The 16,321-nt window shown below is 40.2% G+C and overlaps 1 protein-coding gene across 2 annotated transcripts in view; it reads right to left on the bottom strand.

Moving 5' to 3' along the window:
- Nucleotides 1-266: 266 nt before the first annotated feature.
- The window catches only part of PPP4R4 (protein phosphatase 4 regulatory subunit 4), a gene marked incomplete at both ends in the record, with an annotated part of 94,851 nt that continues 78,796 nt past the window's right edge, over nucleotides 267-16,321 (bottom strand). The window contains 10 exons of one of the 2 annotated variants that reach the window (XM_080913295.1): nucleotides 267-291; nucleotides 2,285-2,426; nucleotides 5,204-5,274; nucleotides 6,874-6,967; nucleotides 7,767-7,853; nucleotides 8,750-8,819; nucleotides 10,252-10,326; nucleotides 10,410-10,451; nucleotides 12,184-12,328; nucleotides 14,817-14,964. In XM_080913295.1, the coding sequence (XP_080769421.1) occupies nucleotides 267-291; nucleotides 2,285-2,426; nucleotides 5,204-5,274; nucleotides 6,874-6,967; nucleotides 7,767-7,853; nucleotides 8,750-8,819; nucleotides 10,252-10,326; nucleotides 10,410-10,451; nucleotides 12,184-12,328; nucleotides 14,817-14,964 (899 nt within the window). Of the gene's footprint in view, nucleotides 292-2,284; nucleotides 2,470-5,203; nucleotides 5,275-6,845; nucleotides 6,968-7,766; nucleotides 7,854-8,749; nucleotides 8,820-10,251; nucleotides 10,327-10,409; nucleotides 10,452-12,183; nucleotides 12,329-14,816; nucleotides 14,965-16,321 lie in introns of both variants that reach the window. The other variant, XM_080913294.1, reaches the window with a different exon arrangement.

Here is a 16,321-nt window from a genome sequence, read left to right as displayed (position 1 = left end):
CAGCCTCCCTTATGGTCCAGCAGGCAGAACACAGCTCAAGTTGGAGCTCATTATACTGCACTGGAACACGGGGACCCAGGGCCTACGTTGAAACACTTGTCATACCTCCTAGGGAAATCTAATTCCAAATAGGGTAAGTTTCACTTCAGCTGCAGGTGGTGTCCTTCTTCCCTTCCACACTTTAACAAGCCTGGCTGTCCCTGTAGCTTTTCCACCGTCAGTCACAGTCTCCGCTGACTGCTTGCCTCCTTCACCAAGCAGTTGACTTAAGGATTGGATTTTCTGGATTTTCTGATAAAAGAAGGAAATAAGAGGAGGGAGAGAAGGGAAGGAAGCAGAGAAGGAGAAAGAGGCCAAAAAGAAAACACAGAACAATTATTCCTATAAAGTAAATAATGGAAATGTGCTACTCCGAGCAAACGTACAGTGTGATAATTCTCACGAAGAGGAAATGAATTAAAACATCAGGGATCACTCAGAATTCCAGCTTGTGCACACCTAGTCACATCCACTTTAATTTACACAACTTTTCATACATTTTCGATTTTGTATAGACAGAAAATTACTCAGGCCTATCAACTGTCCGCCCCTAGAAGACAGCAGCTGCGTGCACCTGTACTTCCTTTCTGACACACTGTTTGTCAATAGTAAAGGTGGCATTTGGGAAAGCAGGCGACGTAGTGACACTTTCTGCAATCATTTCATCAGCCTGTTTTTAAATAAAGAGGACTCTGTCTTTCTAATTTGGATTTGGCAGTCTCTACATTGTGAATAATTCTTCAATGAGAAAAGACCAGTGTAGACACCAACCACCCAGCCAACTAACGGGCACATTAGATCCACTGGTGAGACAGTCAGGTGCTGCACAGCCAGGCATGTGTGAAGGAACGGCTGCGATGCTAGCAAGCCTTCCTTCAGACCCCGAGAAAGGTACAAACGCTATACGAGTTCTCATTGGTCTTTATTCTAGATTCACTTTCGTAACTATCAGTTATAAAATGAGAAAATTCAGTCTGCAGAAAGGAAAGATATGCTTGCAATGTAAAGCAGCCATAAAATGCTGGTTCAGGGGTCTTTACTGTAAAAAGTATAACTAGTTTCAATGATGCTCCCATGTTCCTCAGGAGAAGTTCGTGGTAGTAGAAGAGGGTCTAGGGTGACAGAGAAAGATCCCAGGCTACAGAGCTGAGAGACCCCTTAAATGAGCTGTGGGCCAGACCTGCTGTTTGGCAGGTGTGCAGAAGCCCAGGCAGCTCACACAGTGGCTTTGCTCATCCTGGAATTGGGCACATGGCTCCTGCTCGGAGTGCTGCAGACAACATGTCTGTCACCTGTGCTCCCATGGCTCCTAAACAGTGCTGAGGCTTTCTGTAAAGAGAACACCCTTCACGTCGGCCCAATACTGTGCAATATTGGAACTGTTCTGGGATTGTTTGTGCATTTTGTCCCATTGACTTCTGAGTTCCTTAACATCTTTAATTTTGAATTCTGAGTGAAATGGGGAACATATAGCCCAAGCTATAGCAAAAGGATCTCAAGTTCTAGGCCAGAGTGGGTTACATGGTGAGCCGCATCTCAAAAGCAGAAAGAATGGACAGAAGAAAGGAAGGTAGGGAAGGAGGAAGACAGGAAGGGAAAAAGAAATGCTCATGAGTTTAGTGGCATATGCTGAGGAGGAAATGTGAGTCTCCAAAGTCTCCCTGTGGTCTACATGGGTGCTTGGTGTGAAAGTGAAAAACTGGGACTAAAACCAGGACTATAGCCTGATGGTTTTCAAGGTATCACATTCTTTTAAATGTTCAAAAACTAATAATTCAAATAAGATGTGAATAACACACAGAAAGAAATCACGAGAGAAGAAAACAGACCCTTCATATCTTTAACTTCAAAGCAGAAGTTTTGACAACAAATATTTTCAGTTCACTGAGCCCATACTTCTGGGTTCTGTGCTGTTGAGGTATTTCAAAGTGGCAACAGCTCTATCCACCTGGTAAGGTGATCAGATACTACTATTAGCTACTTAGATACCTAGGAGACAATGTCTCTGTCATACGCTACCATAGGACCTCTTACTCACTGATGCAGTGAAGGCCACACTGACAATGTCTCTGTCATACGCTACCATAGGACCTCTTACACACTGACGCAGTGAAGGCCACACTATAACTAGCATCACCTCACATCATCTCACTAGAGACATTTTTGGTTGTTTGAAGTGTGACAGAGGGAAGGAAGGTGCCCTGAGCCAAACAGCACACTCAGCAGTGGGTCACTTGGTACTCACAAGGTAGCCTTCCGGGGCTGTACATCTTTACTTCCACTGCTCTTTGGATCAGCTGTGTTACCTGGCCCACGGGACGTACTGGGTAAGACAGGAGAAAAGGAAGCTGGAACACTGCTGGTATTGCGAGTCCGGAATGAGTCATCTGGAAATAGAGAGGCAGAGGTATTGATACACTCAGAAAGATGCTAACCAAGGAGAAAACACTCCAGACAGTGGCCTTTTTTTTAAAGTCAATGTTATAAAGGTATAATTTATATACAGTAAAGTGCACTACATTAAGATTTGGCATGTGTATGATCCACTGCCATTACCACAATGGCGATGTGAAAACATGCCATCACCAAATGTCTCCTGGGCCCGTCAGGGCCACTCCTCCTGCAGCTCCTCTTCCACAGACCTCCGATCTCCCTCATTAAAGACTATTTGCACTTTCTAGAACTTTACATAAAAAGACTCATACAGAGAATAGCATCTTACTTTTCTCATGTGATCAGTAAAATTGAAATTCATCTATATAGGAATATTAGTGCTTAATAACTAGTGCTATATGGATGGCCTAACATTTGTCCTAAATGTTCACTGACAGACATTTAGATAATTCTAGTTATAGACGATGATAACTATCTGGCTATGTTTTATATTTCTCAGTAAATGCTTAGGAGTAGATGTGCTGGGCTCTTTAGTGTGTTTAACTTCAGACAGAATTGCCAGCGCACTCTTTCTCCTTTGATTCACCTCTGTGAATGGAAGCCTGCAAGGTGCTCTTCATCCTTGAACTTCGCATTCTAAGCATTTGAATTTCAGACATGTTGGTGAGCAACAAGCAGCAGAGCATTTTTCTCATTGCTACTGCTTTGCTTTGCTTTGTCTTGACACAAGGTCTCCTAGCCAAGGCTGACCTTGAACCTGCTCCATCCGCCTCCCACTCCCGGGAGCTAGGACTGCAGGCATACACTGCTGTGTGCCTCTCACTGCTTTTCCTTGGTGATGCTAAACATCTCTTCATACTCTTACATCTTTACCTTCTTTAAAAGTTTACATTCCAATCTTCTGTTCTTTTTAAGTTTAGCTGCCTAGGCTTAGACTTCTCTAACATTCTTGAAACAAGTTCTTTTCAGATCAGAGGTGGTATGTATATTTTCTTCCACTCCAGGTCTTCACTTGTGTTTTCTATGACCCTATCTCAAAATCCCGAGTTCTAAATTCTGACACAATATACTATGTCACTACTATTCTGCTAAGGTCAATATGAATATCTATCTGCTCCAAAATTACACACTTCCTTTCATATCTTCTTCAAAAATTTGTAATGCTATCTTTTGTGCTTAAGTTTACATTTTGAGTTAATTCTTTCTATATAAGGTGAGATATGAATTGAGGTTGAATTTTGGGTTTTCTTTAATAATAAGTACCCAATTGGTCTGTCTAGTGCCATTTTTCAATGTATCACCAGACATGATAATGACATCATTAAATAACTCTCATGATGAATGCACTTCTGATGTCCAGTGATATTTATGGTTTACCATGTTCATTTCTGGGTCTGGATATCAATTCTTTAACTATAGAAAGTATCTATTCTGAAAATAAAAACACTTTTCAAACTATCTGGCATGTTATACATAGTTTTCATAAGAATAAAATAAAATAGTAAAAGGAAAGACAGAATACTCAAACTAAAATGTAGCTGAACTCTAAGATTTCAGGTCCTATAAAATTAAAGGCCACTGTTATCTATTATAACACTTATCAATCATTACTATAGCTCTTAACCAATATTTCCAACATACAAAATTAAAAAGCCACAAGTAATTTTTAGTACTATATTCTATTTTTTTATGAATAATTCTGTCTTCTACTGTAAAATCAACAAGTCAGCATAGGTGGTTAAGTTTATTCAGCATGCAATGCCTATGGCTTCTGTCACACTGCAATGGCAGAGTTGGGTGACTGTGACTAGCCCACAGTGGCTAGAATATTTACAACCCGGCCATTATATAAATCTTCTGGCCCTTGGAACAAACTGCTAGGTATATAAGATAGTAAATGGATTCTGCTGAACTTCTTTAGAAATTACTGGGAATATCTGTCCGTGCCTCAGCAGGCACGAAGACCATGGTCCAGCGATCATTATTCCTTCTCCTCTCTTTACAAGTGTTACACTCTGAGTCATGATATAGTTTAAAAACTAGTATATGGCCAAGAGTTCCTTGATTTCTGTGTTATGGTAGCACCAAAGGCTCATTAAGAGAAAATGGTTGCCTCCTACCCTAAAGAATGGCATCTACCTCTAGATGGAAGCATACCATTATCTGCTCAACCTCAACTCAGGAAGCCATGCTTAAGGAGCTATGAAGAATAATTAGCTTTTCATGAGAAAATAGTTTTCTTCCCAGAATTCCTTCCCCCTAGGACAGTCCCTAAAAGCTACTCTGGGGTTCTGCTCAACTTCCTATTCCAGACTCAGAAAGGCATAACATGCCTTTGTCTTCTCCCGTTTCTTTGAGATGCTAGCCAGAGCCCAAATGTGCTTTCTCTAGTACTTTGGATTCCCTTATTCTTTCTCACTTGTCTGCCGCTCTGGCTTACCTCAGACTGCACAACTCTGTCTTTTTCTTGTCTCCATTTCTCTTCCCTGGCAGCTGCTAAGATTTACAGCTTGCCTATCTTGTTGTTTTTCTCTTAACTTCTAATAAAACTGCCCTCAAGTTTCAAGTTTGCTTATAAATTCTTTTATTAAATAGACTAAGAACCCCAAAAGGGAACCCCAGTTTCCTCAGTGACAGGAACAGTTTGATTAAAGACTTGATGAAGACACACGTTTAAGAAAAACATCATATCTAGAATTAGAAAGGCAAATTGCTTAAAGGGAATAATAGTTTATTGAAGTAGCCATTTTATGTTTATGTTGCTGCTTACCTGTTAGGGACAGCATGGCAGTCCTCACCAGCCCTGAGACAGGAGACGTGTGTGTTAAGGTGGAACTTTTGCTGAAAGAGAATGTGACTCAGTTAGAACACAAAACCACAGTTTTCAATCTTAGGGGTTTCAATCTTATTTTGTAAATCATCTTCATCATCATCATCTTCTTCTTCCTTCTTTTTCATTCTTCTCCTTCTTTCCTTCTCTTTCTTTTGAAACCTGCCTTCTGTGTTTATATCTTATTTTTCTTACATTGATGCTTCAAAATATACACTTTTTCTATAACTTAAAAGCATTGTTTTTGCTTCATAAAAAGTACAAATTTTTCTTTGATGCTCAGCAAAGTTGGGTAAGCTCATTTAAGCCTTCGTGGGACTAGCTTTTCTTTAGTTAGAATCCTTTTGTACATCCTGAGAACACTGTTGGCTAGAAAATGCACGGGTCTCCTGTGATGTCAACAGTTAGAGCTGACAGTCTGGAATAAGGTATAACTGACAACAGGAACAACACATGTTTTCTTCAATGTCTTCTTTATCTTGAGAAATGATATTTTGCAGGCATTTGTGTTTTCTTTTTAATATAAAATATTTATTGAGAATTTCATACGATGTATTTTGTTATTATTTGGTCTTTGGTTTTAAAGACAGGATTTCTCTGAATGTCCTAGAATTCACTCTGTAGACCAGGCTGGCCTTGACCTCACCAACCTACCTGTCTCTGTCTTCAAGTTCTGTATTAAAGGCACATGCTGTCACTGCCCAGTGTATAGAATGTATTCTGACCATATCCCCACACTCCTCCTTCTAACTCTCCCTAGACCCACCCCTATTATCTCCTCACACTCTCCCAACTTCATGCCTTCCTTTAAAAAAGCAAAAACAAAAACAAAATACAACACAACAAACTAAAAAGCCAACAACCTACCAAGTACAATCTGTGCTGCCCATAGGTGTGGGGTCACCCACCAGAACACAGGTGACCCACCAGGGGCCATAACCTTAAAGCAAAGAGATTCTGCTCCCTGAGAAACCATGAGCTGTCAGGAGCTCCTCAGTTAGAGGTAGGGACTCCATGCTAGAACACTGACTACCCTGATCTTGTGTACGGGTTGTGTTGCTTTTCCAAACACCTGTAGCTCTAACGTTAGATGCACATAACACAAACAACAAACAGTGGCAGCCAGTTGTGCTGCTTCACTTGTGACCTTCACTCGGCGTCCTTTGGACTTAGGCTACAAATGGAAAGCAAATACGCATTTGCAATCAGAGCCCTGTTTGGACTGCCTCACTGGATGAACATGCCTGTGGCTTCTCTGCATGTAGAAATGACACAATGCACAACCATGTGCAGCCTGCTGGCAAACAGAACATGCTCACACCATATAAAAGTTAAAAGGTATGCACAGTATACGCCGCCGTCTTTCTCATAAATGATGGCTATGGTCTATAATATTATATAATGTCATGGTAATCGTCTTCTGACAATGCAAAGTACCTATTTTTAACACATAGAAAACACCTTCTTTTTTAATGTGATAATTTTTACAGAAGTCACAAGTTAAATTCAGAGTTAATTCTGATTATAGTGATACTAGCATTTCATATAAATAAATATGATGAGCACAGAAGACAAGCCGTAATTCAGAATAAGCAGCCGGCAGCACGCACCTGACACACTTGTCTAAGGTGCCGTATTTTGCATGGAAAGCTTGACTATTGAAAGACTGGCTCCGAGTCAGTTTGGATTTCTTGATCTCTTTGCCTAGAGTAAAGCAGAAAGAAGGAAAACTCAGTTTTCAATTCTCCATAGTTGTTCCAACCCTGAAGTCTTCCTCAGGACACACATTTCCAGAAAAATCCAGAAGGGTCAGTTTGAATAACTGTTATTTGAACTGCCCATTAAGGATAAATGAAACATTAACTGGAAAAAGCTAAGGACACATTCCGAGTGGGAGGAGAAAATGGTTGGCAGGAATGAAGAGACTCTACACAGACACTTCTGTCCTACCCTTTGACCATCAACAGTCAAACAGTGGGCCTTGTGGAACTAGATGCTCTCGGGAATTTCATGCAGGGAGAAAAGGGAGCCTGAATTCTACGAATCGGGAAATTTTTCTTCTGGAACGAGATTTGCAGTCTATCGGATGAGATGACAGAGGAGACAATGAGTCAGTGATAGACAGGACTGCATGTTGACCTCAGCCTCATCACAGGACCCTGAGAATGGACTTAGCAGTGAGGGAAGGAGGTGGTCTCATGGAACCCACTCCCCTTCCCAACATGGCCACACTGAGTAGATCTCCGTTTTTGTTTTCACTGTTAAGGACATGAATGAATACCTTTAAAACATGTATCTAATTTGTCTTAAAAAAAAGTTTTTTTTAAAGCCAGTTAGTGGTAACAAAGGCCTTTAATCCCAGCACTCGGGAAGCAGAGGCAGGCGGATCTCTGAGTTCAAGGTTAGTCTGGTCTACAGAGAGTTTCAGGACAGCCAAGACTACATGGAGAAACCCTGTCTTTTAAAACAGATGTATGACTCATAATACAGAATGGTTTCTTACTTGTTGATGGGGTGCTAGAAGAGGGTCCAGGAACAGAAATGGCCATGTTCTTGGACAGGCACTGTGTTGGTGTCCTCGAGTCTCTGCCTAAAATAAACTCTCGTAAGTTGTGTAATTTCATCTAAGTCTATAAAATCATTCTTATTAACCAGCACTATTTTCCAAATACTCTTACTTTACATACTCCCACATTTCAGTCTCTGCTGTTGAAGATCAACTCCAGAACTTACAATTGACATCCAACATTAAGTGTCCCTTCCAGAGGCTCTGAGCCTCACATTATTATCATTATCATTATTATTAGCTTCCTATCATTATTATTTTATATACTCCTCATACCTGTACCACATTAACCAGCAAATTTTCAAAAGTAACTTTTAAGAATCAGTGTCAGAAAGTAATTTCCCTCCCAAATTAAAACTCAGCATAGTCTTTCTATACACAGACACAAATGCTACTGTAGCACTGGTTATCCCAAGACCAGAAGAATGGATCCTTAAGAGTTAATCCAGTTGAGCTGGTCAAGAACGATTACACTTCTGGAAGGCAGATTTGCCTTGATAAAGAGACAGGAGGAATATTTATCTCTTTGATGACACGATATACCCCCCCCCCCCTTTTCTGGCATCTGTGCAAATGATTACAAAGAGCTGCAGGCACACAGTTTCAGATGTCTGCTTTTCCTATTGCTTTCTCTAACGCTCTCCCCTCCCACTATCTGGGCTCCTGTCTATCCCCTGGTTCACATCCATTCCAGCTTAACTCAAATGGCATGACTTTGTCTCTTCTTATCTCCCACCTCCAAGATTAACAGATTGCCTTACTCAAGACTTTTCTTTTAAATACCAATATAGTTACTCTCTGAGCTTTGTTTTGTATGCGTTCTTAAATTCCTCTGCTGAGAAGACTGAGACTCCAAGACAGGCCCTGAGTTTTTCAGTTCTCTCTAACTCTGAGCAGCTGGGGAGACACAGAACACTCACGTTTCTTCTCGAAGCTTTTGTCACTGGCCAACCTCCCATCATTCTGATGCTTCTCCTTCTCTAGCTGTTCCTGGTGGGACACAGCCTTGTGTTACAGGTACAGTTTGGGAGCTTGTTCTGGAGAAAATGACTCTCAGCTTTAGAGATACAAATATTCCTCACAAAAAATACCCTTAAACATGGGTTTTCCCTTTGGTGCTTGTATTTAAAAAATTAAGAGTTTTGTTTTGTTTTCGTGGCCCTTTTACATCACAGAATCTTGCCCTTGGAAGTTTGTCCAACTAAAACAATGACTCCGGCATCATTCTATAATGAGCACCCCCCCACAAGGTGTTTAGTGCTTCTCATCAGCACAGCATTTGTCTAACCATGGTTATTTAACCATGTTTATTTCAATCCTGTTCAAATGACAAAATACTTTTCTCTACAAAGTCTGAGAGGAAAGAGAAGTCGACCAAACATACTTAAAATATCTTACTTAAGTTTGATTTGTAGAAAACCTCTTAAGACTGTAAACTAAAGATGTCAGAAAAATGGTGTTTTCAAACAGATGCTGCTGCAAGGCTGAGCGACCACCAGCTTGTGAGTGTGTGGAACACAGCAGATAAAAGCCCAACTAGCTTGGACCAGCTTTAGTCCTTACACAAGCGTCCACTGCCCACCTCTGTATTTTCTCTAACATCCTTAACTATCAGGCAAACCTTTGAAGTATATATTTTAGGGGACTAGAGAGATGGCTCAGTGGCTAAGAACAAGTTATGTTCTTCCAGAGGATCCATGCTGCATGACTCACACCATCTGTAACAAGTTCCAGGGGGATCTGACTCCTTTATCATTTATACATAACACAAAACTAAAAATAAAAAAGTACTGTCTTTTTAGTGGATGGATGCTGAGGATAAATGGATGCTGAGGATGGACACTGAGGATGGACGCTGAGAATGGATGCCAAGGATGGATGCTGAGGATGGATGCTGAGGATGGATGCTGAGGATAAATGGATGCTGAGGATGGACACTGAGAATGGATGCTGAGGATGGATGCTGAGGATGGATGCTGAGGATGGATGCTGAGGATAAATGGATGCTGAGGATGGACACTGAGAATGGATGCCAAGGATGGATGCTGAGGATGGATGCTGAGGATGGATGCTGAGGATAAATGGATGCTGAGGATGGACACTGAGGATGGACACTGAGAATGGATGCCAAGGATGGATGCTGAGGATGGATTGCCAGAGACAGGTAAAAATGTCTCAACTAGGACTGAATACATGTGGTTACTTAAACGTTAGTTTCACTTAAGAAACTCATTTTGCTAAACACTCTCAACTGTAATTTTTCTTCTAATTTATAAAAGATAAAACTTCAGAAAAATCAAGGCTTTTGTTCAGCCTTTTAGGAAATGTGGAACAACATAAAATTGAAATAAATTGGTTTTGGTTTACTAGCAAAGCTCAGCTAATGCTAACTGGAAAGGACTGTCCATGGGAAACAACATACCATTTCCAGAAACAGCAGTTCTTCTCTTTCTTTCTCTTGATCCAGCAAATCTTTCTCATAATTTTTTTTCTGGAACTGTGTAAAATGTAAACCGACACTGTCAGTCATTAGTGACAACTTCTTGCTGATGGAAATGTTTCTTTCTAGCACGTACTTACCATGTCCATAGACATTTCCATTCTGTCCAACTCCAATACTGTCTACAAGGAAAGGTTTCAGGATTACAGCTGACTCAACAGTAAGAAAATGCAACCAACCAATTATTTGTCAAAAAAGCCCTTCTTTTCCCAAGGAGTTCAAAGACAAGAGTTTACAGTATGATATTAATAAACTAATCTTTTATTACCAATCAACATTCAAAATTGTGTTTCAAAGTCACACCCACTCATACCTTCTTATTGATCTTATAACAGTACCAGTTATATATTAAGTATAGTTTTCGAAAGCTGAAGTATTTTTAAGTTTTGATCTCAACAACCCAATTTTTTTCCTTTTCTTTTATTGAATATTTTCTTCATTTACATTGCAAATGTTATCCCCTTTCCTTTCCTGTTTCCCCTCCAGAAACCCACTCTCCCATCCCGCCTCCCCCTGCTTCTATGAGGGTGCTCCCTCCCTCACCCACCCACCCTCTTCCCTCTCCCCCCCTGGTACTCCCCTACAGTGGGGCATTGAGCCTTCATAGGACCAATGGCCTCTCCTCCTGTTGATGCCAAATAAGGCCATCCTCTGCTACATATGTGGTTGGAGTCCTGGGTTCCTCTTTGGATAGTGGTTTAGTCCCTGGGAGCTCTGGGCAGGGGGCGGGTGGGGGGGTTCTGATTGGTTGATATTGTTCTGCCTATGGGGTTGTAAACCCCTTCAGCTCCTTCAGTCCTTTCTCCAACTCCTCTATTGAGGACCCTGTTCTCCATCCAATGGTTGGCTGTGAGCATCCGCCTCTGTATTTCTCAGGTTCTGGCAGAGCCTCTCAGGAGACGGCTATATCAGGCTCCTGTCAGCATGCACTTCTCTGCTTAAGGTAACCCAGTCACAAAAGAACACACGTGGTATGCACTCACTGATAAGTGGATATTAGCCTGAAAGCTCAGGACACCCAAGATATAATTTACAGACCACATGAAGCTCAAGAAGAAAGAAGACCAAAGTATGGTCTTCATAAAGTCATTCTAAACAGGGGGAACAAAATACTCACAGAAAGAAATTCGGAGACAAAGTCTGGAGCAGAGACTGAATGAAAGGCCATCCAGAGACTACCCCACCTAGGGATCCATCCCATATACAGTCACCAAACCCAGACACTATTGAGGATGCCAAGAAGTGCATGCTGACAGGAGCCAATTTTTTACTATCTTAGTTTTCCAACATTTCCAGACAATCCACATAATAAGCTCATATGCTAGAGCAAAATCATACAGCCTAAAGTTATGGCATTTGGAGAGAAATGTGCTTAGGGTGATGCCAGATATTCATGGTGGGGGCTCTGATACCTATCAGCTTGTTGTCAAGCAACCAGTGTTTCTAGATCCATCCCCTTCAACTTCAAACAGGTGAGTGAATCACTCTCTCTTTTAGATAACATGACTTCTCTAACTTTCCTGTCAGTAAAATTTCCTAATTTTACCTGATTGTGATCACTTATAAATAAAATCTAGGGAAAGAGGTATTGGTCATCATTTAAGCCAAGTTCACAAACAGCTGGAAGGTGCTCAGCTCTCCCACAGGGGACTCCTGTTGAGTAACAAAAACTGACTGCTCTTTAGAAATGCCAGTTGAAGGAACTTCTGCAGCTAACAGCCCGAACAAGCACCCTGCTGTTTATTCATTCTTCCTGCACTTGCAAAGCTTGTTACTCTATCTGGCAGTGCTGGGAAGCTGAGGTTAACTCTGCTATACTTTGAAACACATTAACTCAGCAGGAGAGACACTTACTTTTTTCACAATAGCCAGGACATCTTTATCTTTTTCTTGACACAGGAGTTTTCTCACACACATTTCTAACTGCTGGAGGAGATGCATATCTGCAGGAATCTTCAGAGCTGACTTCACTTTGGGCAGCAGGTAGCAAAGTTTCATTCTGTAGTAAGAGCGACTTTAATAACTACTACGGGTCATGGGGATGTGACTTAGGAAACCTCAGTGTTCATCTGCCCATGCAACAAGTATGCACGGAGTGCCTACTGTCTAGAAGGCATTCATTATTCTGGATAATGACACAAAATGGAAACAAACCAACAAAATCCTCTGTTCATCAGGGGTTTGCATTCTAGTATGGAGCATGGAAGAAGAATGCATGGGTAAAGAGAATGTCTGCCAGAAAGTGCTGAGTGGGAGTGGAAGGCAGTGTTAGAGAAGTCATTAACGTTTTCACTGAACAGATGATAGTTAAGGAAAGACCTACAAAATCAGGGAACAAGCCACTCAAGTGTCTGAAAAAGCATTGGGGCCAACATGGAAAGCTTGCCAAGTGATACTCTGAATTAGCCAACTAGGTCTGAGGTATAGTAGAGCAAAGATGAGCTCAGGGGGAGACCTGAGTGGTGACAAGAGTCCTGTGAGCCACTGTACAGAGCCAGGCATCTATTTCAAATGCAATGAACACATTGGAGGGTATGAGCTGAGAAGTAAAGTAATCCAACTTAACTTTCCTAGTTATCATATGCTGTTTTGAGATTAGACCATAAGTGGTTAAGGAGGGAAAAGAAACAATAGAGAAACCCCCAAACAAGAGCTGACAGCACTTTGGGCCAGAAGCAGCAGCCAAGGTGCCCAGAGAAGCCTGCACTCTGCATGTCTTTTGGAACAGCAGAGTGGCTTCAGGGACTGCAGTTGAGATAAAGGAAAGGGGTTTAGGATTTGACTTGAGAAAGGGGAAGATGAACCACCTGCCTCCTGAGATACAGAGGACTGCAAAAGGAAGAGATACAGACAAAGGAGACCCAGTATTGAATGCTAGACGGATTAAGTCTGGGATGTGCATTAGAAATTATAAATCTGCAGCTGGCTCAGTAAACCTGCTGTCCAGGTGGATGTCCTTGCAAGAGGTTAAGTGAGGGAAGCATAAAGTTTAGGCATGAGGATGGAGAGATACTTAGCATAATAAGGGCAGTGAGAGAAGAGGAGAGTGGGAAACATGCTAAGTACTGTCCAGATAGCTGGGTGAAGAAGAAACAAGGAGGCCGGAGTGAAGAGCACCTACCAGGAAGGACAGCTGCCACTGAGGTGCCCTGCTTTATTAAACACCAAGTCTGCCTCTTTTTAGGCTAGTTCTAGAAAGGGATGTCTTACAGCTGCTGGAGTCATTTGCACCCATGTACTCTCCAGGTTAATATTCTGCATTATTTTTGCAAATCTTGAGGCAGCTAAATCCCATTCCAAGGATTGACAAAATGCTGTCTGCAGACCTCCTACAAAAGGAAAGCTTTTCCTACACAGTATCCCTTGATTCTGTGCATCTGAAGGGGTAAAGAAGCTCTTCTCTGCGATTCTCAACATTGAACATCAATGGCCTCCAACTCATTCACTGCTCAGCACAGATACAGTGGACACTGTAACTAAGAACTCTCCAGTCCTCTTCAGAAAACTTACTTCACTTCTGACCTCTGAAGAAAAGGTTCTTCTAAATAGCAATAGGATTTTCTCAGCCTTGTCGTTGTCCAAACTTGGTAAATTAAATGTTAAAACATTCACTTGAGAAGCACATAAAGCATAAATCATTCTTTATTACCCAAAGCATGTCTAGAAAACATTGATTCATGGGCTCACAAGATTATAAAGTTTTTGAAATTAAGGACTAGAGCTTTTGATAAGCAATACTTGTTAAGGCTCTTATACAAATAGTATTTACTCAGCCAGGCTGGCAGGCTGGCTTTGACTTAGGTTTGTTCAGCCCAGTGATATCAGTTAAGAGAGTGACACTGTATCCCAAGACTATTTACTAACCAAGCTATGAAGCCAACTAAGATGTCCATCAGCAGACAACTGGGTGATGAAAACACGGCTCATAAACATATTGATTACTCAGCTCTAAGAGAACGGAACACTGCTGCACCCAGATGAAAAGGAAGGCATGTAGTGAAATAAGTACTGCACACTCCTACTTAGATGTGCAAAGCCAGATAGGTGACCAGTGGGACAGTGGCCATTAGCAAGTAGGATGGTTGGAAGGAGGCAGACGACGAACATCAAAATTCAGTTAACACAGGTTAGCACTCGTGTATGCGCTCAATACAGTAGGTGACTGCAGTTCACAGCAACTCATTGTACATTTTATAAATAGCTAGAAGACCAGGCGGAAGGTTCTGGGCACACAGGAATGACAAATGTTTGAGGAAATGAAAATGCTAACTACCTAGATTTTATTGTTATATCTAATATCTAAACTATTAAATTATCATGCCATACCCCATAAATGTGTGCTGGTTAAGTCAATCTTCAAAAACAACTGAGAGCAAGCATCAATTCCTCACTTGACTTGCTTAACTAAGAAAAGGGGTTTGCAAATGTTTACCACAACAGACAAATGAGAAACACAACATTTTCAAACCTTGCAGAGTGATACGTACCTCACATTTGCCACTGGGTCATGGGTTAATTCAATAACAGGTAGAAAGAAATATTTGCAGAAAAATGATCTGGAAAAGATCTCTATGATAAATTCACAAGTATCCAAAAAGCGAAGTCTATTCCAATAACTTTTTCCTTGGCCCAACTCTACAAACAACAAAAATACCATAATCTAGTATTTCCTATGTGAAATTATATATTACAAAATGAAACACCAAAAATGTATGCAAAGTTCCATTCTATCAGCAATCTATTTAACAAATATAATAGATAAGAGAAAAATAGTCATTATGTGCTCTAGATTTATAGACTACAATATTTACATGTCAAAAGCTGGAAATCAGTGTCACTATACTGAACACCAATAACCACTGGATGCCCTGTGATGACTGAATGCCGAGGTCACTATGAGAGGCCACTGCCTACATGCTGAGGACCGTGTACACATACCTTTCTAAACCTAGAAAACAGGAAGATGGGATGCATATACGTCAACTAATTTAAACACAGGCTACAAACTCTCCAAGTCTTTTAAAACTAAACTAGTTATTCTATTTTTTTTCTTAAAGTTGTCAGAAGTAAAGAAGTCATATGCAAACACAATTACTGATAGTGCTGTAGGTTAGTATTTAAAGCATCATTTTCTCATTTTTACATAAACATGCAAAGGCAATGTTCTTAATACTTAAAATCAAACAGAACCATTAAAAGTGAAAGTCCCTTCTCATGCAAAATGAAAACAGAACTATAACAAGCCATGGAATGAAAAAGCAAAACACACTGAGCTTAATTTTTCTTAAATGGAATTTTATAAAATACATTTTCCCTGAAATGTGGTATTTCTTGATTAAAATGGTAAATTATAGTAGTTAGGAAGTCTGGATAATAGTTTTATTAAGAACCAATTAATCATAATTGTAGTCAAAGCCAAGTAGTCAATGACTAATAAACTCACTAGACAAATGTTTATGTTTGCTACCAGGTTCAACAACATAAATATTTTTTCCATTATTTAGCCCTTAACAAATTACAATAAATTTGCACTCATTGACCTAGTTTCTAAACCATGACAGCTCACTAGATTCACTTTAATATGTGCTGTTAACACCATTCAATAAAAAATTATAAGCCTATATTATATTTATTAAATTAATACTGAGAACAGCACTGTATTATAAATTATTAGATTTAAAAATATTCTATTCATGCTTTAGTTCCAACTGCTATTTCATCAAGGAAGAAATTAGCCATTCAACTTATATTTACATATTTTAATTTCTCAAGTGTTGGAATTCACAAAAGAAGAGTCTGATTAAATACTATTTTCATCTATAAAAATTTGACATAAAGGTTTCCAAGACAAATACAAATTAATCTATAAAATTCAAATAAAAGCACACATCATATTTTTACCACCAGCAGCCTAATTTAGCTTCAAAAAATTACATACAATGCATTAAAGATCCAATTAAGGTCAATTATTTTGGTAACATTTTTCCAAAAT

Source organism: Micromys minutus, assembly GCF_963924665.1.
Source record: "Micromys minutus genome assembly, chromosome: 1".
In the NCBI taxonomy this organism is placed as follows: Eukaryota; Metazoa; Chordata; class Mammalia; order Rodentia; family Muridae; genus Micromys; species Micromys minutus.
The sequence above is the reverse complement of the archived record's forward strand: the minus strand, read 5'-3'. Positions and strand labels throughout refer to the sequence as shown.